General features: G+C 54.2%; 1 protein-coding gene across 6 annotated transcripts; it reads right to left on the bottom strand.

The window, feature by feature from the left end:
- Positions 1-998: 998 nt before the first annotated feature.
- GATAD2A (GATA zinc finger domain containing 2A) lies at positions 999-25,466 on the bottom strand. 6 transcript variants are annotated; one of them, XM_072919300.1, is made up of 12 exons: positions 25,340-25,466; positions 17,239-17,289; positions 12,781-13,043; positions 12,131-12,260; positions 10,854-10,982; positions 10,359-10,451; positions 8,687-8,818; positions 7,950-8,117; positions 7,149-7,428; positions 6,229-6,548; positions 5,380-5,554; positions 999-4,419 (listed from the first exon to the last, which is right to left on the bottom strand). In XM_072919300.1, exons 3-12 carry the CDS (start codon positions 13,032-13,034, stop codon positions 4,289-4,291), a joined length of 1,812 nt encoding a protein of 603 aa, XP_072775401.1. In that variant the 5' UTR covers positions 13,035-13,043; positions 17,239-17,289; positions 25,340-25,466; the 3' UTR covers positions 999-4,288. The 6 variants fall into 6 exon arrangements, with proteins under 6 accessions (XP_072775401.1, XP_072775400.1, XP_032599728.3 ...); XM_072919299.1 differs by lacking the exon at positions 25,340-25,466 and adding an exon at positions 20,656-20,886; XM_032743837.3 differs by lacking the exon at positions 25,340-25,466 and adding an exon at positions 20,656-20,883 and having other exon boundaries at positions 6,229-6,518.
- Positions 25,467-25,820: the final 354 nt, after the last annotated feature.

Below are 25,820 nucleotides of genomic sequence, written 5' to 3' on the forward strand. Positions count from 1 at the left end.
TCCAACGGCTCCGTGACTTTTTCTGGGAATGTCCAGGTGAAATCCAAGGGTGCTGGAGCAGGAATTCAGGTGGGAATGAGGAAGGGTTGATGGATTTACGGATTTGCTCCGTCGGAATGCCGCGACGCGCCTCTGAAGCTGCTCCATTCACGAAATTCCACAGAAAGCCACAAAAATCCCGGATTTTTGCTGCATTCTTTTCCCATTCTCTCGTCTTTCCAGGGTTTTTTTGGGAATAATCCTCAGGAGAGGAAGGAGCAGATCCGGCTCTGTCTGGGTGATCCATGAGATCCATCCCGACCCCCAAATTCCTGGGAATATGAGGCAGATCCAGGAATTTCTCTGTTTATTATCATTCCAATTCCAACCCCCCCAATTAATTATTGATTAATTATTAATTATCGATTCTGGATCCTTCCACTGGTGGGATTAGTGAGAATTATTAAATTTTGGAATTTATTCTGGAATATTTTGAGTCCCAACAAATCCAAGTAATAAAAACTCCACCCTGTTCTCCCTCCTTCCCAAAGGAGATGAAAAAATGAGCCAAATCTGGGTTTTTCCCCAAAATCTCCTGGAATTTCCCCCATTTCACCCCTTCCTCCAGCCTGAATTCCCAGTTTTCCATCTGGGATTCAACTTGGGGAATTCCAATTCCAATTCCTTCCCCTGCCAAAAAATGGAATAATTGGCTGGGAGAATCCAGAGGTAAAGGAAGAATTCCCAAAATGAGGATAAAAATAGACACGGAATAAAACCCAATCCCGAATCCACTGGAATTTTGGATTTCCTTTGTTTTCCCCAGGAATGGCAGGCGCAGGAATCCCCAGGATATAAAAAATCTGGGAATTCACCTTTTTTTCCGAGCTGGGAACGCCGAGGAAGAAAAGCCTTGGATAGGAAAAAAATTCCAACCCCTTTTTTTTTTTCCATGGTGAAATTCCAAATCCCGACCGTTGGGAACGACGAAATCCAAGAAAAACCACACGGCTCCCCAGTTCCACCGCGGGAATTCTCCCTGGAAAATCCGGGATCTCTTTATTTCACAAGTTGCTAAAATCTAAAGTACAACGGCGCTTCCTCGTTCTCCGCGGTGTCCTAGAAAATCCCAAAATCCCGGCGGCTCCGAGCGGGAATTTTATGGCTTTAGGGACCCCCCGGATCCGGAGCCGCCCCGGAGCGGCTCATGCAGCGAAGCTCGGGAAGAGCGGGAAACAGGATCCAGGATCCCGAGGGATCTGTGGGAATCCAAGGGTGGGGGGGTGTTCCCAGGGATCCAGGAGATCTCCGGGATTTGGGAATGCCAAAGGGGAATCCATGACATATCTGGGATTCCAGAATTCCAGATCTAAGAGATCTCTGGGATTTGGGAATTCCAAAGGGGATCCAAGAGATCTCTGGGATCTGGGAATGCCAAAGGGGGATCCAAGAGATCTCTGGGATTCCAAAATTCCAAAAGCCTCAAGGATTTGGGAATCTCAAAGGGGATCCAAGAGATCTCAGGGATTCCAGAATGCCAAAGGGGATCCAATCAGAGAATCCCAAATTCCAAAGGGGATCGAGAGCAGGAATAAACCCGGAATTTATTCCCAAAATCCCCCCTCCTCCACCATTCCCAAATGTTTCCCTTCCAAGGCAGAATTCCACTACAGGAATTTTCTGTTTAGTTGAGAATTTTTCCCCCCATTTTTCCCATTTTTTGCAGGGCTTTTTCCTGGAAAAAGGAGACCGGGAAGAGGTTTGGAAAATCTGTATTGAAGAGTTGGAACAACTTTGAGCCTGACCCCAATCCCAAAAACCCCACCAGAACATGGAACTGGGGCTGCGAAGGAAAAACCATCCCGGCGTTCCCACACAGGATCTTTGCTCAGATTGATCCCAAATTTAGCAAAAACGTGGATGGAATAAAACAAATCCTCAAAATTCCCGGCAGCATTCCAGGAACATTCCGGAAAAACCACGTCAGAACCAGGCTGGATCCCAGGAGCCGTGTTCCAGGTGGGAATTTGGAGTTTCAGCCCCATCCCATAAAATATTTTGGTCTTCCAGCTCCAGTCCATGCTGGATTTTCCCTCCCTTTCCAAACAAATCCCCCCCCCCTCCCCCAAATAATTAAAAAAAAATTTTTTTCCTGAATTATCCTTTCAAAAAAAAAAATTGGGATGGAATATTTGGAAGTCTGGACACAGAGACTTGTTTGGATTTTTAATTCCAAATCCTTCAATTCCAACATTCCCAATGATTTTAATGATTCAGAGTTGGCTGAAATTCCAATTTCCAAGGGAATTCTGCTGGGATCCAGAAAGTTTTGACGTAGTTTTTATCCCTCTGAATCCTTCTGTGACTGTTCCATTCCCTGTTTTTTTTCAGGAATCATCCAAACTCTGGGAATAAACAAACCTGGTTTCCCCCCCACCTCAAAAAAAAAAAAAAAAAAAAAAAAAAAAGATTTTAATTGGAGGAATTTTGTTGGGTATTTTTTTTTGGGAATAAATGAACTTTTTCCAAAAGTTGGCATCCATGAGGAAAAATGCCGTGAGAGGAAAATCCCCCCAAACCAACCCCAGAAAATTCCATGTGGGACAGGAACGACAAGTTTTCCATAAAATCCAATGGAATTGAAGGAATTCCACATCATCCCTCTGGCGGCATCTCCCAATCCAAGCTTGGAATGAAAAGAAAACTCCAAATTCCAAAATTCCAATTCCCACATCTGAGCTCTTCACATCCCTACGGAAAACACCCCAAAATCCGCACCCGGGTGGGAATTCCGGGGGTTTTTATCCAACCAATCCCAGTTTGGAAAACAAGGGTTTTTTGGGTTTTTTCCCTAAACTAAACCCCTAAATACGGAAACGCCGGGAAAAGCGGGAAAAGGGAGGGGTTTTGTCACTCGGATCCGAGGGGGATGATCCCGAAGGAATTCTTGGCTTCAGAGATTCCTAAGAAAATAAATCCGGATTTTCCTGAATTTCCCCCCACACTTTTTTTTTTTTTAATATATATAGATCTCTAAATTATATATATTTATAATTTCCCCAAGAAAATTCCCCAAGTTTCCCAAAGAATTCTCCTCACTGGAATAAGGCCTGGAATTCTGCCCCTTGGATTCGTCTGGAATTCGGGAAGAAGCCCAAGGAAAAAGAGGATGAGAAACCAAAAATAAAACCAAACTGGCCCCGGATGGATTTTGGGTTGAACCTCTGGAATTCCCAAAAAAACGATGGAAAACTCCATCCCAAATGGATACAGGAGCATGCTTGGGATGCCTAGAAGAACTCAAACCACAGAGGGAAGGATTGGGAACGGCTGAAATTCCCGGTGGGAATCGGGAATGGCTCCCAACCCTCCCTGCCTGCATCAGCTTCTGGAATTCCTACAAATTCTGGAATAATATCCCTCAAAACAACAACAGAAAAGGAAAAAAAAAAAAAAAACAAAACAAAAAATCAACCCAACCAACCCTCCCAAAGGAAAAAAAATTCCCAAAATGTTTCGCTTTGGAGTCTCTGGGAACGTCGGGAAGGCCCAAAATTCGCGGGATGAGAAAGAACCAAGGTGGATTTTGTCTCTCGGTAACTGCAAGGTTTGGAAACTACCAACGGTTCCGAAGTCTATTCCAACCAAAATCCAAGGAAAAAAGTGGGAATTTCCCGCAGCAATTCCCACTTCCCAGCCAAGGTTTGGGCGGCAGCCGATCCCTAAGGGGAAAAAAGCAAACCAAACTCAACCGGAATCGGGGATTTGCACTTCTTCTTCTTCTTCACGGGATCGTCGGAATTTTGGGGATCTCGGGATGTGCCGCCTACTTTCCCGGCTGGAAGAGGAGCAGGGAAAAGGAGCAGCCATGAACTCGGCTCACTAAACGCAGGATGGGGCTGGAATTCCTCTCTCCACGCCCAAAAAATTCCGGAATTCCGAAGCTTTCCCGGCAAAAAGTTCAGCGTCGGCGAAGGCAGAGAGGAGTCGCTGAGTCCTTTTGTTTTTGTTTTGTGCTGGTGCCAAAAAAATTCCAAAACTAAATACGGAAAAAGCCAACAAAAAAAAAAAAAAATTAAGGAATTCTTCCCCCTTTCCCTGCCAGCTTCCATGAAAAATCTGGGAGCCAACGGAGCCGGGCTTCGGCCACCCTGCCGCGGTCACTTCTCCCGGCAGGGACGGATGAGGAGTGGTGGTGTCGCATCCTAGAAAGCCTCGGGGCGTTATCCAGCTGGGATTAAAGCAGATTCCACGGAATTGTGGTAGAAAAGAAAGGATGGCAGAGCCTGGAAAAGTTCTCCCTCGGGAATTATTTCCACGTGGCCGACTGTGGGATGGAGCGGGGCGGGATCATGTCCAGGAGATACTCGCGCTGCCGGTCCACGGCCGAGGCCGACTTGTGCACGGCCAGGGAGGGGCTGACGAAGGGCAGGGCCCCACCTGCAGGAAAAAGGGAATTCTGGAGTCATGGAATAGCTCGGGAATGAGGGAAAAGTCATGAAAATACACACGGAAATTAAGATTTAAACGTGAGTTATCCTGCCAGGATCCAGCACCGTCAGGTTCCAAACTCATCCCGAAAAATGCAAAGGTTTGGGGTGAAAAATCAGGATTGAACCTCTGGAATTATGGAATAGCTTGGGAATGAGGGAAAAAAATAAGAAAAAAACATGGAAAAGCAAGACTTAAACACAGATTATCCCATGGAAAAGTAAGATTTAAACAGGGATTATCCCACTGCAATCCAGCACCTTCAGGTTCCAAACTCATCCTGGTTGGGATCAAAAGTCAGGATTTGAGCTGTCTGGAATTATAGAATGGCTTGGGAATGAGGGAAAATAATGGAAATTATAATATATAAATAATGAAATTATAACATATAAATTATTCTAATTAAATATCAAATTAAATTAAATCTATTAAATAATTTTATTATTAAAAGAATAATATAAATACCATATAATTATAGAAATAATATAAAATAATATAAATAAATTCTATTTATTTATACATTAACTTTTCCTATTAATTTTATTATTTTACATTAAATATAAACCCGTATATATAAAATATACATAACTAAGATGTAAAACCTATACTATAAAATACATAAAACCCTACATATAAAATATGAATTTACAACATAAATTTAAATTATATTAATTTAAAAATATATTATAATATAAAATTTTAACTCCAAATGGATAAAACTGGAATTTTTATTAATTTTAGCCACCATCCCATGAGGACAAATCACTCCAACACCAACTTTCACTTTCCATCTTCAGCACCACCCCATGAAAATTCCCACCCAAAAATTGTGAATTTTGGGCCGTGGTGACACCAACTCTATTTTCCACCCTCAGCATCACCCCAGAGATTCCCGCCGGGCTGCCGTACCTGTGCCGATGGGGTTTTTCTTCCAGGCGGCGCCGCCCTTGCCGCCGGCTCTCTCGGCGTGCTTGCCGGGCCGGCCGCCCAGCGCGGCGCCGCCCGAGGAGCTCTGCAGCTTGGGCGAGGAGCTGAAGGCGTGCAGGACCCCTCGGGAAGCGCCCCGCGACATCTGGCCGGAGCTCTGCGAAGGAAAAGGTAAAAAATGAAAAATTAAAATCATCTGGTGCGGGATTTTGGGAAGGAATTCCTGCCTGGGAGGGTGGGGAGGGAATTCCCAGAGCAGCTGTGGCTGCTCCATCCCTGGAATGCCCAAGGAAAGGTTGGATGGGGCTTGGAGCAGCCTGGAAGGTGGGAATGGAGGATCTCTGGGGGCTGAGCCGGGAGATCTTTGGGACTGGATGATCTTTGGGATTGAATGATCCTTGGGACTGAATGATCATTGAGATGGGATGATCTTCAGCACTGGATGACTTTTTGGGATGGGATGATCTCCAGGAGTGGATGATCTTTGGGATTGGATGATTTTTGGGACTGGATGATTTTTGGGATGGGATGATCTTTGGGATGGGATGATCTTCAGCACTGGATGACATTTTGGGATGGGATGATCTCCAGGAGTGGATGATCTTTGGGACTGGATGATTTTTGGGATGGGATGATTTTTGGGATGGGATGATCTTTGGTGCTGAATGATTTTTGGGCCTGGATGATCTTTGGGACTGGCCAACCCCTGCAGCCTGGCAGAACACCAACAACCCACCCACCCTAAACCCAACCCCAGGGCCAAACGCCCAGCCAGGCCGAAGCCCTGGGACATTTCCCGGCGGCAGAGGCGGCTCGGGGCCGGGGCCTGACCTGCTTGAGCGCGTGGTGCTGCCCCATGGGCTCGGCCTTGGGCTGCCCGGGCGGGGCTGCCTGCTGCAGGATCCTCTGCTCGATCTCCTGCTCCTGCTGCAGGGCCTTGACGAAGGCGGCCTTGAGCCGGTTCGTGTGCTCGGCCTTCAGGGCCTTCTTCTGGTTGGAGGCCATGCAGGTCTCGCACATGATGGTGCCGTTCTTCTCCTCCCGCCAGCGGCACGTGAAGTCCGTGTGGCACTGGGCACACAGATAGGGCTCCCGGCAGGACACGGCCACCGCCACCTTCCCTGGGGGACAAACATGGCGGGTCACCTTCCCTGGGGGACAAACATGGCGGGTCACCTTCCCTGAGGGACAAGCATGGTGTGTCACCTTCCCTGAGGGACAAACATGGTGTGTCACCTTCCCTGAGGGACAAGCATGGTGTGTCACCTTCCCTGAGGGACAAACATGGTGTGTCACCTTCCCTGGGGGACAAGCATGGTGTGTCACCTTCCCTGAGGGACAAACATGGCGGGTCACCTTCCCTGAGGGACATGGTGTGTCACCTTCCCTGAGGGACATGGCGTGTCACCTTCCCTGAGGGACATGGCGTGTCACCTTCCCTGAGGGACAAACATGGCGGGCCAGCCCCAGTGTGGTTGAAATGATTTCTGGGAGGTTTAAATGATTCCTGTCATGCTTAAACCCTGCATTTCTGGAGGTTTAACTGATCCCAGCCGGGTTTAACCCATCCCAGCCAGGTTTAACCCATCCCAATCAGGTTTAACCAACCCCAGGCAGGTTTAACCCATCCCAGCCAGGTTTGACCCATCCCGATCAGGTTAAACCGACCCCAGTCAGGTTTAACTGACCCCAGGCAGGTTTAACCGACCCCATGCGGGTCTAGGCCAGGCTCTGCCCTGCCCGGGGCTCACCTTGGCTCTCCAGCAGGTTCTGCACCACCTCCTCCAGCCCCACCAGGTAGATGAACTCGTTGTTGGCGGCGCTGGGCAGGAAGTTCATCTCGGGCGCGGGCGGTTTGGGCGGGGGGATCTCCAGCAGGGTCTTCTCCAGCTGCTTGCACAGCGCCAGCTTGGCCGCGGCCTGCCGGCTGCCCGGCGCCTCGCCCGCGCCGCCCAGCGCCGCGCCGCCCGCCGGGGCCGCGCCCGCCTGGCCCGAGGACACTGCTGAGCCCTTCAGCGACGTGGGGGACGCCTGGAGAGAGAGAGGGATGGGATCATTGGGAATCGTGGAACGGGATCCTTGTTGGGTCACTGGGAATCAGGGCAGGCCCCGGTGCTGCCCGCCAGGGCCGCGCCAGCCTGGCCTGAGGGCACTGCTGAGCCCTTCAGGGACGTGGGGGATGCCTGGAGAGAGACGGGAATGGAATACATGGGATCACTGGGAATCAGGGAACCTGACACTCTCACCCCTCCCACCTCATTCCCATTGAGAATCCCCAGTAATTCCTGGGAATGCCAACCTGGCCCTGCGGGATGTTGGCCGTTGGTCACTCCCACCCTTCCCACCCCATTCCTGATGGGAAAATCCCAGGAATTCCTGGGAATTGCTCAATGCTCACCTGCATGATGTTGATCATTGGTCGTTCCCACCCTTCCCACCCCATTCCCGGCGGGAACTCCCAGGAATTCCCGGGAACACTCACCTGCGGGATGTTGGTCATTCCCACCCCATTCCCGACGGGAATTCCCAGCAGGAATTCCCGGAAGCCTCACCTGCGGGATGTTGACCAGCAGACTGGCGTTGGGCACGTTGGCCACGCGGATCAGGCCCTGCTGGATGATCCGCTGGCCCTGGATCTGCACCGAGGGCACGGAGGCGCGCGGGGCCAGCAGCAGCGGCGGCGGGCCCGTGCTCGAGTGCTGCCGGATGGTGTGGATTTGCTGGGAAAACACGGGAAAAGGCGGTGGGAATCCGTGGAAAAGTGGGAATCAACAAGGCACCAAGGAAAAGAAACCTAGGAATAATTTTCCCTTTCCCTCCAAAACCATGGGATTCTGAGCATTCCAGCCCCAAGTTCCCAAATTTCTGAGTCCCAACTCCCGAGTGTTGCTGGAATTGATGGATCCAAAGGAGAATGAGACGGATGAAGAGGGAAAAGCAGGGAAAAAGAAGGATTGGCTTCCACTCCCTCCTCCTGCTCTTATCCAGCCCCAGGAAATGAGGGAAAAAGGGGAATTTTCCCATTTCAAGGCTAGAATTGGTGGGATAGAAGGGATAACAAGGAGGAAAACCACGAAAAGCAGGAATTGCCTCCCACCCCCTTTTCTGGGAGACTCCCAGAAAATCCCCCCGGGAAAAAACACCCTGGATTAACCCTGAAAATGCCAGAAAATGCCGTTTTTACGGGACACACAAAACCCCAGAACACTGTGGGATGTCTGAACCGACCAGAGGGGGAAATCCCAGATTTTTCCATGGAACAGGAAGGGAAAAAGCGGGAGAAGCTCACCTGGGCCCCTCGGACCAGGGGGGGCATGACGATCTGGGGGCTCTGCTGCGAGCCCAGCTTGGAGGCGGCCGCCTGCCCCCCCCGGAGCAGCGGCGGCGGGATCCCGGTGCCCGGAATGCGGCTGGAAGAGGGCTGGAAAAATGGGAAACAGCCTCAGCCCCAGCCTGGGAATGCCGGGAGAGGCGGGAAAATGGGGAAAAGGGAGGGGAATGGGAAAAATCGGGGGGAAAATGGGTTGGAAAAGCTGGAAATGGGATAAAAATGGGGGGAGCGGTGGGGATTGTGGGAATGGAAGTGCTGGGATTTCTGGGAATGGAAGTGTTGGGATTTGTGGAGGGAAAGGAAAAGCAGGAAAAAAGAAATGGAGGGAAGAAAAGCATTGGGAAAAATCCTGGAAGAGGAGTAGGGAAAAGCCCCAGGAGAAATCATGGAAGAGAAAAAGGAATCACAGAAAGGAAAAGATCTGGGAAAAATCCTGGAAGAGGGAAACAAAAAACCAGGAAAAGAAAAGAAAAAGGGAAGAGAAAGTTCTGGAAAAATCATGGAAGAGGGAAAGGAATGAGGAGAGAGGAGTTTGGAAAAGCTGCTGCCTGAGGATTCCTGGAATTCCAATCCTCAAATTCTCTCCTGGTGCTGGGCCGGGATATTCCCTAAATTCCAAACTTTCCTCTGCATCCCAATCCTGGTGTTTCTCCCTTCCCTCCTTCCTGGAATCAGGGAATTCCCCCTTCTCAGGATTTGGGATGTCGGGAATTTCCATCCTGAATTTCCATCCCATTCCCACAGAATCCCTCAGCTCCTCCCTCTGGAATTCCTGGAATTCCAGCCAAAGCCAATCCAGGTTAATTCACCCAAAATTCCATAGGAATTGTTGGGATAAACTGGATTTTCGGAGTTAACTCTGAGATTCCCTGAAGGTTTTCCAGTTCCTCTGGAAGTGCTTCCAAAGGAAAGATTCCCACGCCTCTGGATAAGGGAATGGCTCCTAAAGGAGAGCAAATCCCTCCCTTTCCTGGAATTCCAGGGGTTTTCCAAACCCTTTTCCAAGGAAAATCCCTCGTGCTGGAGCAGTTTGGGAGTTTGGGTCCCATTATCCCTAAGGAAATGAAGAAAAGCAGGAATGTTCTAATCCCAAAGGATTTCCAGGGTGATTGACAGCTGTCCATGGATTCCGGGAATTTTCTTTGAGGATTCCCAGGATTTAGATCAGCCTGGAATGGGATCTCTCCAATCTCCTGGGATTCCCTGACAGAGAATCCTGGAATTCCCTCACCAAAAAATCCCGTGATTCCTGAGCTCTTCCAAAGAAAATCCAGCAATTCCCTCCCAAAAAATCCTGGGATTCCCTCGGAAATTCCAGAGGGAATTCCTTGATTCGCTGACAAAGAATCCAGGAATTCCCTCCCAGAGCATCCCAAAATTCCTTCAAAGGAAACCCTGGGATTCCCTCAGCAATTCCAGAGAGAATCCTGGGATTCCCCCGGCAATTCCAGAGGGAATTCCCTGTTTCCCAGAGGAATCCCCTGGCTCAGGAATCCCAACCCTGCAAACCCCAATCCCACCTTTCCCATTATCCCTAAACCCCGTGGGAGCTGGGCGATGCTGGCAGCTTTTCCCGGGATTCCCGGGCCTTTTCCCGGTTCTTTCCCGGTTTTTCCCGGCTCCCACTGACCTGGAGGGAAGTTTTCCCAGCGGGAACAGCCTGAGGGCCCCGCACCAAGGGCGGGGGTGTGGCCGCAGCGCTTCCAGAGGGGCCCGAGGAAAGCTGGAAAAGGAAAAAGCGGAAAGAGAGCAGCGGGAAAAGGCTGGAAAAGCGGGAATACAGAGCAGGGAGCGCAGAGAGTCCGGCAGCAGCGGGAAAATCCTGGGAAAATCCTGGGATCAGCTCCCGCTCATCCCGGCCCCGCCCGGGGCAAGGGGCTTTGGGAATTGGCGGGAAAATCCTTGGGAATTGTCCAGAAATCCAGATTTCAGGTTAAAAAAATCCAGGAAAGGGCTAAAATATCCCAGTAAAAAGGCCAGAGCAGGGGGTTAAAAACCCCGGGAAAAGGGCTGGGAATTCCCGGAAAAGGGCTGGGAATTCCCAGAAAAGGGCTGGGAATTCCTGGAAAAGGGCTGGGAATTCCCGGAAAAGGGTTGGGAATTCCCGGCACAGGGGGTTCCCTACCTTGGGCGCCGGCGTCTCCTTCTGGCTCTGGCTCTGCCGGAGTTTCTTGAGCAGCACCAGCTTGGCCTCCTCCAGCCTCAGCTCCTCCTGCAGCTGCTTGATCAGCCGCTCCCGCTGCTCTGGGCTCCGCTGGAATTCCGGGAAAAGCCCGGGAAAGGGCAGAGACACAGCCACAGGTGAGGATTCCCAACCCGGACTGGGAATTGTTGGGAGCGGGAAGAGCGAGAGGGGACAGGGAGGGACTTCCCAGGGGAAAACGTGGGATTTTTCCACCCAAAAAATTCCATGGGAAGGGTTAAGGGAGGAAAATTCCCAACTGGAATTGGGAATTGGGAGAAATAATGGGGGCGGATGGAGTGGGGAGGGGAAAATCTGGGATTTTTGCGTTAAAAAAATGAAGCGGGAAGGGTTAAATGAGAATTCCCAGCTGGAATTGTCTCCTGGGTGTTGGGATCATGGATTAATGGGAATGGATGGGGTTAGGAGTGAATTCTGAGAGAAAAACCTGGGATTTTTCCATTAAAAAATTCATAGGAAAGGTTAAACGAGGAGCATTCCCAACTGGAATTGGCTCCTGGGTGTCGGGATTGTGAATGAATGGGAATGGATGGAGCTGGGAGGGAAAAACGTGGCCGATCCCGGGTTTTTCCCAGCCAATCCCAGGGTTTTCCCAGCCAATCCCAGTTAACCCTGACCAATCCCAGTTAACCTTGGCCCAATCCCAGTTAACCCTGAACCAATCCCAGTTAACCTTGGCCCAATCCCAGTTAACCCTGAACCAATCCCAGTTAACCCTGAACCAATCCCAGTGAATCCTGAACCAATCCCAGTGAATCCTGAACCAATCCCAGTGAATCCTGAACCAATCCCAGTTAACCCTGAACCAATCCCAGTGAATCCTGAACCAATCCCAGTGAATCCTGAACCAATCCCAGTTAACCCTGACCAATCCCAGTTAACCCTGACCAATCCCAGTTTACCCCGGCCCAATCCCAGTGAATCCTGAACCAATCCCAGTGAATCCTGAACCAATCCCAGTGAATCCTGATTCATTTCTGGTTCATCCTGACCTGATCCCACTTAATCCCTGACCCAATCCCAGTTAGTCTCAGCCCAATCCCAATTAACCCCCGCCCATCCCAGTTAACCCTGACCCCCATCCCAGTTAACCCTGACCCCCATCCCAGTTAGTCTCAGCCCATCCCAGTTAACTCCAGCCCATCCCAGTTAACCCTGACCCAATCCCAGTTAAGCCCAGCCCATCCCGTGGCGCTCACCAGCAGGGCCTCGGTGCCGGGCTCGGGCAGGCCGAGCCGGGCCAGCCCGTTGAGGCGGGGGCTCGAGGGCTCGTTGTCCGACAGCACGATCACGTCCGGCGACGGCACGCGCCGCTCCCGCCGGCATTCCCTGCCCGGAGAGCGGGACAGAGGGAACGGGTCAGACAGGGAACAGCAATCCCAGGGAAGGGGTCAGACAGGGAACAGCATTCCCAGGGAATGGGCCAGACAGGGAACAGCATTCCCAGGGAACGGGTCAGACAGGGAACAGCATTCCCAGGGAATGGGCCAGACAGGGAACAGCATTCCCGGGGAACGGGTCAGACAGGGAATAGCATTCCCAGGGAATGGGTCAGACAGGGAACAGCATTCCCAGAAAACGGGTCAGACAGGGAACAGCATTCCCAGGGAATGGGCCAGACAGGGAACAGCATTCCCGGGGAATGGGTCAGACAAGGAATGGGTCAGCCCAGGAGAGCATTCCCAAGAGCATTTCCGGGATTCTCTTCCCAACTTTTCCACGATTCCAAAGGAAAAACCGGGAATGTGGCACCAGAACCTCCTAAAAACTGAACTCCAACTCCACCCCAAGGATAAGAAGGGCTTGGAACCTTTTCCCAAGAATTCCCGGAATTCCAAGGAATCCTCACCCTTTGGATGTGCTCATGTCCACGGGCTCATCCCCGGCCGGCAGCTCCACTTTGATGGTGGCTTTGACCTCCCCACTTTTCAGCATTCCCGGGATTTTCCCGGCTCCGGGATCCGCTTTGATCTTCACGTCCCCCTCGGAGCCGAGGTCGGATCCCAGAATTCCTTTGTCCATCCTGAGTTTTTTATTGTCCGGCTCCGATTCCCGCTCCAGGGCGCGCTTCTGGCTCCGGGTGCGGCATGAGTCCTCACTCATGGTGAGGGCCTGCAGGGCAGCCAGGAAAGGGTTAAAAACTCCAGGAAGAGATCCCAGGAAAAGGGGGGGGAAATCCCGGGAAAAGGGGGAAAAATATCCTGGGGAAGGGGGGAAAAAATCCCAGGAAAGAGACATCAAGGGGTTAAAAATCCTGGGAAAAAGGGGGAGGAAATCCCGGGAAAAAGGGGGGCGGGGGGGGGAATCCCGGGAAAAGAGACATTACGGGGTTAAAAATCCCAGGGAAAAGGGAAGCAACAAGGAGTTAAAAATAGGGAAAGGGGGGAAAAAAAAGGGGAAACGGTTAAAAATATCAGGAATGGTGGGAAAAATCCTGGGGGAAATATCCCGGGAAAAAGGGGGGGAAATCCCAGGAAAAGGGAGACATCAAGGGGTTAAAAATCTCAGGAAAAGGGGAGGGGGGAAGATCCCGGGAAAAGAGGAGAAAGAATCTTGGGAAAGGAGGGGGAAAATTCCCATGGAAAGGGGGGAAAACTAGCGGGAAAGGGGGAGAAAAATCTCTGGGAAAGGGGGAGAAATTTCCTGGGAAAAGGGAGACATCAAGGGGTTAAAAAGTCCTGGGAAAGGGGGAAAAAAATCCCGGGAAAGGGTTAAAAAAACCGAGAAGAGGGGAAGAAAATCATGGGAAAGGATAATGGGAGAGATATCAAGGGGTTAAAAGATTCTGGGAAAAGGAGGGAAAAATCCCTGGAAAGGGGGAAAATATTCCCGGGGAAATACCAGGAAAAGGGAGACATCAAAAGGTTAAAAAATCCCGGGAAAAGGGGGGGAAAATATCCCGGGAAAGGGGAGAGAACCGGGAATTAAAAATCCCGGGGAAAGTAAAAATTCCTGGGAAAATGTCCCGGGAACAGGGAGACAGCAGGGAGGGAAAAATCCTGGGAAAGGGGCTGAAGAATCCCGGGAAAAGGGAGACACGAAGGGGTTAAAAATCCCGGGATTTTGGGATGGAATTCCTGCATTTCCAGCCAGGACAAAGTCCGGAAAAACTCTGGTGGGAAGGGCAACCCAGGAAAGGGAGGGAAAAACCCTGGAAAAGGGATGGGAAAACGGGCTGGAAAATCCCTGGAAAAATGATGGGAAAGGGAGGGAAAAAACCTGGAAAAGGGATGGGAAAGGGAAGGAAAATCCCTGGGAAAGGGAATTCCAGGCATTTTTCCAGCTGGAAACCTCTCCCAGGAGAATCCCAGCCCATCCCAGTGCCCAGGGCAGGAAAGGGAAGAAAAGAGGGAAAAAAATTCCTCTGAAATCGCAGGGAAACCTTGGAAAAGAAGGAGTTGAAGGATTTTCCAGGAATGGGAATGGGGTTGGATTTGGAGGGAATTTCCCAAATAAAATCCTGATGAAAATTCTAGTAAAATTCCAAAGAAAAAGGAGAAACTTGGGCTGAAAATTCCATCTTTTCCCACATCCTGGAATTCCTCCCCGGTTATTTTGGAAGCCAAAATTCCAACAACCAAAATTTCGGGAACAGAAAATTCCCAGAGGTGGAAAAGCAGGATTCCAACACTTCCCAAAAATTTCCATGGATTTGCTGCTCCCGAGGATTCCCAGGAGAGATTCCTGGATAGCCCAGCCTTGGATCATCCCAAAATTCCTGGGAATTCCCTTTTCTGGGAATTTTTTCCCAGGAAAATCCATGGGAATTCCCGGCTGAACGACTCCAATCCTTGGATGTGGCAATGCCAGGGGAGATTCCCAAACTTTTCTTTGGGAATTCAGCGCCAATCCCACATTTTCCACCCCAAACTTCGGGACACCAACAGGTGGAAAAGCGGGATCGTGCCTCTGGAAAAGCCCCGCTCCCGGTTTTCCCGGGATTTTGGGCTGGGGATTCCCGGGAAAGGGGAGGGGGAGGGGAACCCCCGGATCCCGCTGGAATTCCCGGGCCGGCATTCCAAGGGTTAAGCGCTGCCATTTCCGCGCCATTCCCGAGAAATCTCCGGGAACAAAATGGCAGCGCTTAACCCTTGGAATGCCGGCCCGGGACCGGGAATTCCCGCCGGGAATCCCGGGTGGCTCCGCCCTCCCGATCCCGCCGGGATTCCTCCCGCTTTTCCCAAACTTCCCGGGAGTCATTCCCGGCCTGGGAATTCCCTGCAATTCCCGGGATTCCCTGTCCTGGGATCCCTTCAGTTCCCGGGATTCCCACCTGGAATTTATCCTGCTTTTCCCAAACTTCGCGGGAGACATTCCCGGGCAAGGAATTCCCTGGAATTCCCAGGATTCCTTTAATTCCTGCAGGGACTTATCCCGCTTTTCCCAAACTTCCCGGGAGTCATTCCCAGGCTGGGAATTCCCTGAAATTCCCGGGACTGGTATTCCCTGGAATCCCTTTGATTCCCGGCAATTCCCAGGATTCCCACTGGGATCTATCCCGATTTTCCAACTCCACCCCCGCCTCATTCCCAGATTATCCAGGATGGGAATTCCCGGAGTTTGTCCCGAATCCCTTGGGAATTATCCCGAGGCTGGGAAAAGTTTGGGATCAAACCCTGGAGCCGCTCCAGATGGAATTTTTATCCAAGGGAAGGGAAATTTTGTAGAATTCCCACTCCTTCAAATTCCTGCTCCTGGAAGTTTGGAGCTCCAAAGGCTCACGAAAAGCGGGAAAGGAGAATCCAAAAATTCCATTGGAGCGGGAAAATGAAGCTCAGAGGCTGACTGGAAAAATCCATGGGGGATTTCCTGGAATTTCTGTGGAATTCCTGGAATTTCTGTCAAATTTTTAGGTGAATCTTCCCTGGGGAGAGCTGGAATTCTGGGAGGAATTTGTGGGATTTGATGGGAATTCTGGGAATTCTCTGGTTTCAGTGGACTAAAGCCGGGAAAATTCCTGAAAAATTCCACTTTTCCCGTGGGAATTATTCCCAGATTGTTTCCAGCTGGAATATTCAGGATACAAGGACTGGGATTCGTGGGCTGGGATTCTTTGGGAATGCAGCGAGGAAATCCAGGAGCAGAATTCCCAACTTTTCCTGGGATTTTCCAAGTGAAGCCTCCTATCATTAATTAATCATTAATTAATCATTAATTAATCACTAATTAATCATTAGTTAATTAGTTCCCCATTGTTGATTTCCATCCCAAATTCCTCTTTTAAGGGAAAAAATTCCAAGATTTATTTGTTGGGAAGCAACGGAAATATCCGTGTGTTAATTTAAATATTCATAAGCTTATCCCCATATTCATGAGTTAATTTAAATATTCCTGTATGTATTTGAATATTAATGAGGACATGCAATCGGATCTTTCCCAATTAATTCCTCATTAAGGAGGGAATTTCCATCTTTAAATGTTCCCAATCCCAGCGGCTTTTCCAGCCGGGAATAGGGAAATTCCAGGCTGGGAATTCCTTGGAATTCGCATTCCAGAGATTCCCGCCGGGAATTCCTTCCCCAGCTGGATCATCCCAGGGAAAAGCGGGGAAAGCAGCAGGAGAATCGCAATTCCCATGGGATTTTCTTATTTATCCACCCAAATTCCCGGAGTTTTCAAAAAAGAATTTCCCAGGAATGCTGGAGCCAAAGGATCCTGGGACAATCCGATCCCTATCCCGGGACAATCCCGGCCCTTTCCATTTCCTGGGAATTCTGGAGCCACAGCATCCAGGACAATCCCATCCCTATCCCGGGACAATCCCGGCCCTTTCCTGGGAATTCCAGGCCCACAGGATTCCCGGAATCCCCGGGCCAGGGGTGGATCCACCCCGGGAAAAATCCCGGAATTCCTGCGGGGACTGAGAGAGGAAAGGGGACAGGTGAGCCCTGCCCAGGTGAGACCCACACCGGGCAGGTGAGACCTGAGCAGGTGAGGACCCACCATGGGGAACACCTGTCCAGGTGAGAGCTCAGCCACGGCTCCTCCCTGAGCATTCCCAGCTCCAAACCCTTCCCAAATCCCAAATCCCAAAAATCGCAAATCCCAGATCTCAAACCTCAACAATCCCAAACCCCAAAAATTCCAAAAATCCTCCAAATCCCGCCCCCACCCCAGGAAGAGAATCCCGGCAGGAATTCCAGGAGCTCTGGATCCTTTGGAACTTCCCAATCCCTTGGAAAATCCGGGAGATTCCCTCGGCATTCACCGGAGGTTTTTGGGAAAGCTCCTCTCTGGCTGTTCCAGGAGGGAATTCCAGGCAGAGGTTCCCCATCCCACAGAATTCCCGGGAATTGCCGGCTCCTACCTGTCAGGGAAGGTCATGGGGTCCCACTGGGATGAGCCAGAGCCGAGTATCCTGCGGGAACAGGGAGAGGTGAGAGAATTCCGGGAATTCCCGGGAAGCAGCCGGGCTTTGGGAATGCTGGGGCTGGGAATGCTGGGGTTGGGAATGCTGGGGTTTGGGAATGCTGGCACAGAGCTGGGATTTGGGAATACCAAAACAATGGCTCCATCACAAAAATTGGGAATATCAGCATGGCACAGCCACGGGATTTGGGAATCCCAAACTACGACACAATCCTGGGAAATGGGATCTGGGAATCCCAAATAAACCAATTCCAATAAAAACCGGGGAGTGTTCCCCCTTTTCCAGCAGAATTCCCGAGGTGGAGGATTCCCACAGGCGGCGCTTCCGGAGCCTCCCAAGGGTTTTCCCTTGGATCAGGGAGCCTCAGATTCCCATAAAATTCCCCCCTGGATGAGCCGGGCTGGCCTGGGAGCGTTTCCAGGATCTCAGGAATGAATGGCTCTTCCCGAATTTTCCCAAGGAATTCCCAAGGTTTGGATCCCAGCAGGATCCCGAGCTGGATCCAAAGGTTGGGACTTGCCCCAGATCCGGCCCCGCCCGAGGCTTTTCCTGGGAATTTGGGACCAGGAAGCTCCAGAAGCAGCTCGGGAAAACATCCAAGAATTCCTGGAAAAATGGGATTTTTAGGGATTCCTTGGGAAGCAGCAGAATCCAGGGAATTCCCAGCCTGGAATTCCAACACCTGATTTCGATGGATTCCGGAGCTGAAGGAATGAAGCCTCAAATTGTGGCTTTTCCATGGAAAAAAAGGAATCCTGGAGTGACTTTTCCATGGAATTGCTGTGGCCAGGACCTGGCTCATTCCCTCTGGGATCAAATCCTGATCTTTTTGGGGAAAATCCAGGAATTCCCAGCTTTTCCCCCTTCTTCTGATTAATCCTGCAAATTTCCTAGGCACTGAAATCCATGGAATTCCCAGATTTCCTGTCATTCCTGGTTCCCATCCATGGAATTCCCAGATTTCCCATCATCCCCAGTTTCCATCCATGGAATTCCCAGATTTCTCTTCATTCCCAGTTTTTCTGGGCCGGGAGCAGCTCCCGGAGCCTTCGGCCGTTCCGGCTTTTTCCGGCCCCGTGATCCCGGGAATTCCAGGGGGAATTAGCAGAGCTCACCCCGAGCTGTTCCTGCTTAAGAGGATCTGGGAAAATCCCAGGAAATCCTTTGGAATTCAGAGCTGCCCCGGCCGCTTTTCCCGGGAGTTGAAACTCCGAGGATCCAGGAGAGCCAGAATTCCTTGGATTTCACTGGGAATTCATGGAATTCTGGAATTCCAGCTGTGTTGAGGCTCAGGATTCAAGGGAAGGAGCCCCCGGTTGGATCAGGAGTGGGAAAATCCTGGAAAAGTTTGGGACCTGTGGGAAAAACTGGAGAGGGAACAGCACGGAATTCCTGGGAATTCCTGGGAGTGTCTGAGGGCAGCCTGGAAAAACCCGGGATAGCGGGAATGTCCCTGCCTGATCCCAGAGCATCCCAGAATTCCATGAATCCATGGAAAAAGAGGGATTAATTCCTTTTCAGGATTCATCTCTGGCTTTGGAATTCCATCAGCAACATCCCTGGTTTGATTCTGGAATTTTGGGATTTGAAACATTCCCAGAACACCCAACTTCCCATCATTCCCAGCATTCCCAAATTCCTACTATTCCAAACTTCCAGCCCCTTTCCCACCTAACCAAGGCCACTTCCAGCCCCTTTCCCAAAATCCCTGCCAGATTCCAGCCCCTTTCCCAAAATCCACGACTTTCCCACTGATCCAAGCTCCATCCCAGCCCCTTTCCCAAATTTCCAGCCCTTTCCCGCTGCTCCCGGCCGGCTCCCGGCGCTGCCATCCCGGATTCCCAAAGGCCTCTCGCTGTCACTTCCTGCGCCTGTCCCGGCCCCGCTCTCGGCAGGTCCCGGAGCCCAGAGCCGGGACCGGAGCGTTCCCGGGATTTGGGACACTCGGGAATTCCAGCCCGAGCGAGGCAGGAAAATCCCGGACAAACCCAAGTAAAAGCAGCCAGGGAACGCTCGGGAAAAGCCGGGATGCGGATCCCGACCCCAATCCCGGTCCCGAGCGAGCACTCCCGGCTGGAATTCTCTGCCCGCCCCGGGAAAAGTGAGGAGATGCTCGGGAAAAGCCGGGATGTGAATCCCAGCCCCGGGAGCCGCTCCCGGCTGCAATTCCCGGCTGGAATTCCCCAGTTCCCGCTTTCCCTCTGCCCACCGTGTGCTGGGCGGGGCCGGGATGGTCCCGCAGCCCCCGGACCCCCGGGATTCCCGGGATCCCCCGGGCAGCGCATCCCGCTGCGGATCCCGGTCCCGGTGCCGATCCCCATCCCGGTGCTGATCCTCATCCCGGTCCCGGTGCTGATCCCCATTCCGGTACTGATCCTCATTCCAGTGCTGATCCCCATTCCGGTGCCCCTCTCGGTCCCGGTGCCCATCCCGGTGTGGATCCCAGTCCCGGTGGGGATCCCCATCCCGGTGCCGGTCCCGGTGCCCATCCCGGTCGGGATCCCGATCCCGGTGCCCATCCCGGTGCGGATGCAGCGCCGATGCCGGTCCCGGGCAGCGCACGCCGGTGCTGCTGGCGGTGCCGGTGCCGCTCCCGGTGCCGTTCCCGGTGCCCCGGGCGCAGGAAGGGCGGCCGGCCGGGGACTCTTATTGTGACACGGCCCCGGCCCGGCCCGGCCGCACGGCCCGGCCGCGGCCACCGCGGGGCTCCGGCACCGGGGGGCACCGGGGGGCACCGGCCGCGGGGACAGCGCGGGGCATCGCGGCTCTGCACGGCGGGGATCGACCCCCGGGGACACCGGGGAGGGTCGCGGTGACCGGGGCTGACCGGGGGGTGACCGGGGGGTGGGCACGGAGTGACCGGGGGGGTTTCGGGGGGTCCCCGTGTCCCCCCCGCGTCCCCCCGTGTCCCCGCCGTGTCCCCGGTGCGGAGCGGCGGGGGGGAGCGGGCACGGAGCGCTCGGGGCGGCGGCGGAGGAGGAAGAGGAGGAGGAGGAGGAGAAGGAGGAGGAAGAGGAGGAAGAGGAAGCAGCCCGGCGGAAAGCCCGCAGCAACTTTCCCAAACAAAAGCCGGCGGCGCCCCGGGGCGCCGGGCGGGCGGCGGAATTGGGGTTCCCCGGGGGGACGAGCCCCGGGAGCCCGGAGCGGCCCCGGTGCCGCGGGCTCGGGGCTCGCGGGCGGCCGGGGCCGGAGCCGCGGCCAGCGGGACTTTGCACTTTCCGGGGCTCCCCGCACGGCCGGGAAACGCCGCAACTTCGCCGGCAGCTCTCCCGCATCCCGGCCTCTGTTCTCCCAAAACCCCGGCGCTGCCGTTGCTCCGGTACCGGAGCCCATAACCGCCGGGAGAACTTTTACCGGGAGAAGTCGCAGGGCGCCGCTCCGGTAGCTCCGCGCCGCATCCGCAGCGAGCCCGCCCCGCGCCGCGGGCTCCGCTCCGCCGGCCCCGCGCCGGCCCCGCCGCTCTCCCGCTCGGTGCGGGGCTTTCCGGGGGCTCCCGTGGCCGCCGCGGCTCCCGGTGCCGATAATGCGCTCCTCACACATGGAGTCGCGGCGGCACCGGCAGAGCATGCGCGGGGCGGGGCGGCGAGCGGCGGGGCCGGCGGAGGGGACGGCGGTGAGACGGCGGGGGGACGGCGGGGGGACGGCGGGGGACAGCGAGGGGAGAGCAGGGGACAGTGAGGGGACAGCGGGGCCGGCTCCGGGAGCGCTCCGGGGCCGCTCCGGGGCCGTTCCCGGCCCGGCCCTCGCTCGCCGCGGCCGCCGCCGCTTCCGGGCGCGGCGCGGGGGGAGCCGCCGCTGTGTCGCGGGCCGCCATTGGCCGCGGGGGTCCAGCGGATGATGTGAGGAGGGCGGTGATTGGCTGGAGCAGCGGGTGGGGGGCGCGCGGGCAGCGGCGCGCTGGGAGAGGCCACGTGGAGAGAGAGACGGACAGACGGACAGAGGGACAGAGAGAGGGACGGACGGGGGACAGAGGGACGGACAGAGGGACAGGGGGACGGACAGAGGGACAGAGAGAGGGACAGAGGGACAGGGGGACAGAGAGAGGGACAGAGGGAGAGACGGACAGAGGGACAGGGGGACAGAGGGACAGGGGGACAGAGAGACGGACAGGGGGACAGAGAGAGGGACAGAGAGAGGGACAGGGGGACAGAGAGAGGGACAGAGGGACAGGGGGACGGACAGAGGGACAGGGGGACAGAGGGGACAGACGGACAGAGGGACAGAGGGAGGGACAGAGAGAGGGACAGAGAGAGGGACAGAGGGACAGGGGGACAGGGGGGACAGAGAGAGAGACGGACAGAGGGACAGGGAAAAAGAGGGACAGAGAGACGGACAGAGAGAGGGACAGGGGGACAGAGGGACGGACAGAGGGACAGAGAGAGGGACAGGGGGACAGAGGGACAGGGGGACGGACAGGGGAACAGAGAGAGGGACAGAGGGACGGACAGAGGGACAGAGAGACAGAGAGAGGGACAGGGGACAGAGGGACAGACAGAGGGACAGAGGGACAGCGGCGGTGGCCGATGCAGCAGCGGCTCCGGGAGGCGCTGGGACGGGGGCAGGGCTCGGCTCCCATCCCAAAATTCCCCGATCCCACAAAAGCTCCGGCCCAAGGAGAACCAAAACCCCTCGCGGAGAATTCCCCCAAATCCCAGGGAATTCCCAGAAAATCTCTGAGCTCCCCAAACCCCAGCAGATCCCCCCCAAATCCAGGGAATTCCCAGAAAATCTCTGAGCTCCCCAAACCCCAGCTGATCCCCCCAAATCCCAGGGAATTCCCTCCAGATCAGCGCCCGGCATCCCCAGGATTTTGGGAAAAGACTTTTCCTGTTGCCCCAATCCGAAAAGAAATCCCTAAAAGCCCCAAATTCCTTGAATTTAGAAGGATTTGGGAAAGTGGAACCCAGGCAGGATTGGGAATCCCAAATATTCCTGCAGGGATATGATCCCAAAGAAAATCCCAGGGATATCACCCCAAAAGCTGGAAAATCCTATGGGTGCCACCCTAAAAGTGGGAAAATTCCATGGATGCCATCCCAAACCTGGAAAATCCAATGGATGTCACCAAAAGCTTGGACAAATCCAATGGATAACTCCCCAAATCTGGAAAATTCCAAGGATATCACCCAAATTTTGGGAAAGCGCCATGGATGTCACCGCAAAACTGGAAAAATCCAACGGAAGTCAAGCAAAACTTGGAAAATTCCATGGATGCCATCCCAAAAGTGGGATAGTTCTATTTATACATCCCAAAGCAGGAAGATCCAGTGGATATTACCCTAAAACTGGAAAAATCCAATGGATACCACTCCCAACTGGACAAATTCCATGGATATCAACCAAAACTTGGGAAACCCCATGGATGCCACCCCAAAGTGGGAAAATCCAATGGACATCACCCCAAAGTGGGAAAATTCCAGGGATTCCATCCCAAAGCTGGGAAAATTGCATGGATATCGCCCCAAACAGCTTCCCTGGATCAAATCCCATCCCACTGGAAACGGGGATGGGATGGGATGGGATGGGATGGGATGGGATGGGATGGGATGGGATGGGATGGGATGGGATGGGATGGGATGGGATGGGATGGGATGGGATGGGATGGGATGGGGTGGGGTGGGGTGGGGTGGGGTGGGGTGGGATGGGATGGGAGCGATCCCAACGTTTTCTGGATTCCTTTGGGATTCCTCTTCCAGTTTTCTGCCCCATTCTCACCTCTCCCAGGGAAGGTTTTGGGATTTTCTGACTCTTCCCTCAGGGATGGATGGGATCAGGGAAGGAATTCCTGCCTGGGAGGGAATGGGATGGAATTCCCAGGGAAGCTGGGGCTGCTCCTGGATCCCTGGAATGTCCAAGAAGGGAAGGATCCAAGGAAAACTTGGAGCTGCTTCCAGAGGTGCAAGGAGTTCCAAAGGAGCTGGAGAGGATTTGGGATAAGGGGTGGAATTCCAGGGCCCAGGGAATGGATTTGGGATGGAATTCCAGGATTCAGGGAATGGATTTAGGATTGAATGGATTGGGATGGAGCTCTGGGATTTGGGATGAATCCCCAGGAATCACCCCAGAATCCAGGATTTGGGACAGATCCTTGGGATTCCCTGCAGAATCCTGGGATCTGGGACAGATCCCTGGATTTCACCCAGATTCCCGGGATCCACCGCAGGCTGCCAGGATTCCCAGCCGACCCCAGGCCCGCAGGTTTTGGTGGAAAACCCTGGATTTGGGCAGTTTGGGACAATCCCTGCGGTTCTGCCCCAGCCCCTCGGGTTTCCCAGTGAATCCCGGAGTTTTCCAGGGGATCCCTCAGAGTTTTGAGGAACAGGCTCCCAAGTTTTCCAGCAGATCCTTGGATTATCCCCCAGATCCTCGGGATTCACTCAGAGCCCGGGGTTTTACAGCAGAATCCTGGGATTTGGGGCAAACCCTCAGGATTTCCTGCAGAGCCTCGAGTTTTGGCACAAATCCCTGGATTTCGGGACAGCCCCTCAGGTTTTCCCCCGGCTTTTCCAGCAGAACCCCAACTTTTCCAACACACCCTCAAGTCTTGGGATAGACCCTCCGATTTTGGGACAAACCCTCAGATTTTGGGACAGATTCTCAGATTTTGGGGCAGACCACCGGATTTTCCAGTAGGAAATCCCTCGAGTTTTCCAACAGAACTCAGGATTTTCCAGCAAAGCCCCGAGTTTCCCCGCCACCCCTGAGGTTTTCCAGTGCATCCCCAGCTTTCCCTTCAGCCCCTCAGCTTCCCCAAATCCCTCAGCTTTTCCTGCATCCCTGTTCTTCCTTTCAATCCCTCAACTTTTTCTGAAATCCCTCAACTTTTCCTGTACCATTCAGCTTTCCCTAAACCCCTCAATTCTCCCAAACCCCTCAGCATTTCCTGCATCCCTGGTTTTCCCTTCAACTTTTCTCCAAACCCCTCAACTTCTCCTGTACCTCAGTTTCCCCCAAACCCCTCAGCATTGCCCAAACCCCTCAGTTCTTCCCAAACCCCTCAGCTTTTCCTGCATCCCTCTTTTTCCCCTCAATTTTTTCTGGAACACTGTTTTCCCCAAACCTCTCAGTTCTCCCCAAAGCCCTCATCTTTCCCCAAACCACTCCGTTTCCCCAAACCCCTCAATTTTTCCTGTACCACTCAGTTTCCCCCAAACCCCTCAACTTTTCCTGCGCCACTCAGTTTCCCCCAAACCCCTAATTTCTCCCCAAACTCCTCATCTTCCCCCAAACCCATCAACTTTTCCTGTACCAGTTTCCCCAAACCCCTCAGCATTTCCCGCATCCCCTTTTCTCCCCAAACCCCATAACTTTTCCTGCATCCCCGTTCCCCCACACGCTCCATCCCTCCCGCACATCCCCGCTCGTTCCTCCCCGCCCCGTGCCCAAACTTTCTCCGCGTTTCCGGAGCGCCACCGCGGGCCGGCCGCACACCGGGGACCCCGGGGCGGGGTGGGGGGTACCCCGGTGTCCCGGGGGGGCTCCCGAGCCGTGTCCCGGTGCCGGTGGCCCCGCGGTGGCCCCGCGGCCCGTCCCCTCCCCCGCTCCCCTCCCCCGGCCGAGCCGTGGCACCGATAATCCGCCCTCGCTGCCATGCTCCGGTGGCTGTGCCTGTCGGGCAACTCCCAGGATGCACTCCCGCTCCTCCCCGGCACCCCGAGCCCTGCCGCCTCCCCTCGCACTTCCCAGCCTTTTCTTTTTTTCGCTTTTTTATTATTATTATTATTATTATTATTATCACCTTCACCCCCGCCCCCCCCGCACTTTCACCCCCGTGAACGCGAACCCCCCCGGCAGCCCCGGCGCTCCCCTCACCGCACCCCGCGTCCCTCCCGGGGCTCCCCCAGCCCGGCCGCCCTCCGGCCGCTCCCGTGTCCCCTCACGGCCCCTCACAGCCCCTCACAGCCCCCGGCCCCGCGGGGCTCGCTGCCCGCGCTGCCCCCGGGGGAACGGGGCTGTGTGTGTCCGTGGGGTGTCTGTGGGGTGTCCCCTGTCCCCGTCCCCACCCCGCGGGGGTTGCTGAGGCGCGGGTGTCACTCACTGTCCGGAGCCCCCTCAGAGCCGCCTCCTCCTCCTCCTCCTCCTCCTCCTCAGCGGGGCCCGGCCCGGACTGGGGCCGTGGGGGGAGGGGAGGCGGCTCCCTCAGGTGGCCACTGACAGGAGGGGGGGGGGCGGGGGGGGCTGCGCGCGCAGGGGGACCCGCCCCCCCCCACTTTCCGTATCCCCCCCCCACTTTCCGTATCCCCCCCATCCTCCCGCCCCTCTCCCCCCCTCCCCCTCCCTGCCCTCCCCCCCTGCCCTCTCCCCCCCTCCCCTCCCCTCCGCGCCCCCCCATCCCCCCCCGTTGCCAGGCAGATTTGGGACACCCTCGCGCCCGGCCACGCCCCCTGCCCCAGCCTGGGGCGCTGCCTGAGCTGGGGTTTTTTTAATCTTTAAACTAATGATTGACAGCCGCGCCGCCCAATAGAAACAGGGGATGCCAGCCTTGCAGCCAATCGCCGCGAAGAGTCAGCTGTAGCCCC

This window comes from Taeniopygia guttata, chromosome 28, assembly GCF_048771995.1.
Source record: "Taeniopygia guttata chromosome 28, bTaeGut7.mat, whole genome shotgun sequence".
In the NCBI taxonomy this organism is placed as follows: Eukaryota; Metazoa; Chordata; class Aves; order Passeriformes; family Estrildidae; genus Taeniopygia; species Taeniopygia guttata.

Bases quoted from the DNA above. Each gene is read 5' to 3' on its own strand.
- GATAD2A (XM_072919300.1), bottom strand. From the start codon at position 13,034: ATGAGTGAGGACTCATGCCGCACCCGGAGCCAGAAGCGCGCCCTGGAG. The intron at 10,983-12,130 runs GTGAGCGCCACG...CCGGAATTCCAG, and splicing joins CCGGCACCGAGGCCCTGCTG to CGGAGCCCAGAGCAGCGGGA. The intron at 10,452-10,853 runs GTAGGGAACCCC...TTCCTTTTCCAG, and splicing joins AGGAGACGCCGGCGCCCAAG to CTTTCCTCGGGCCCCTCTGG.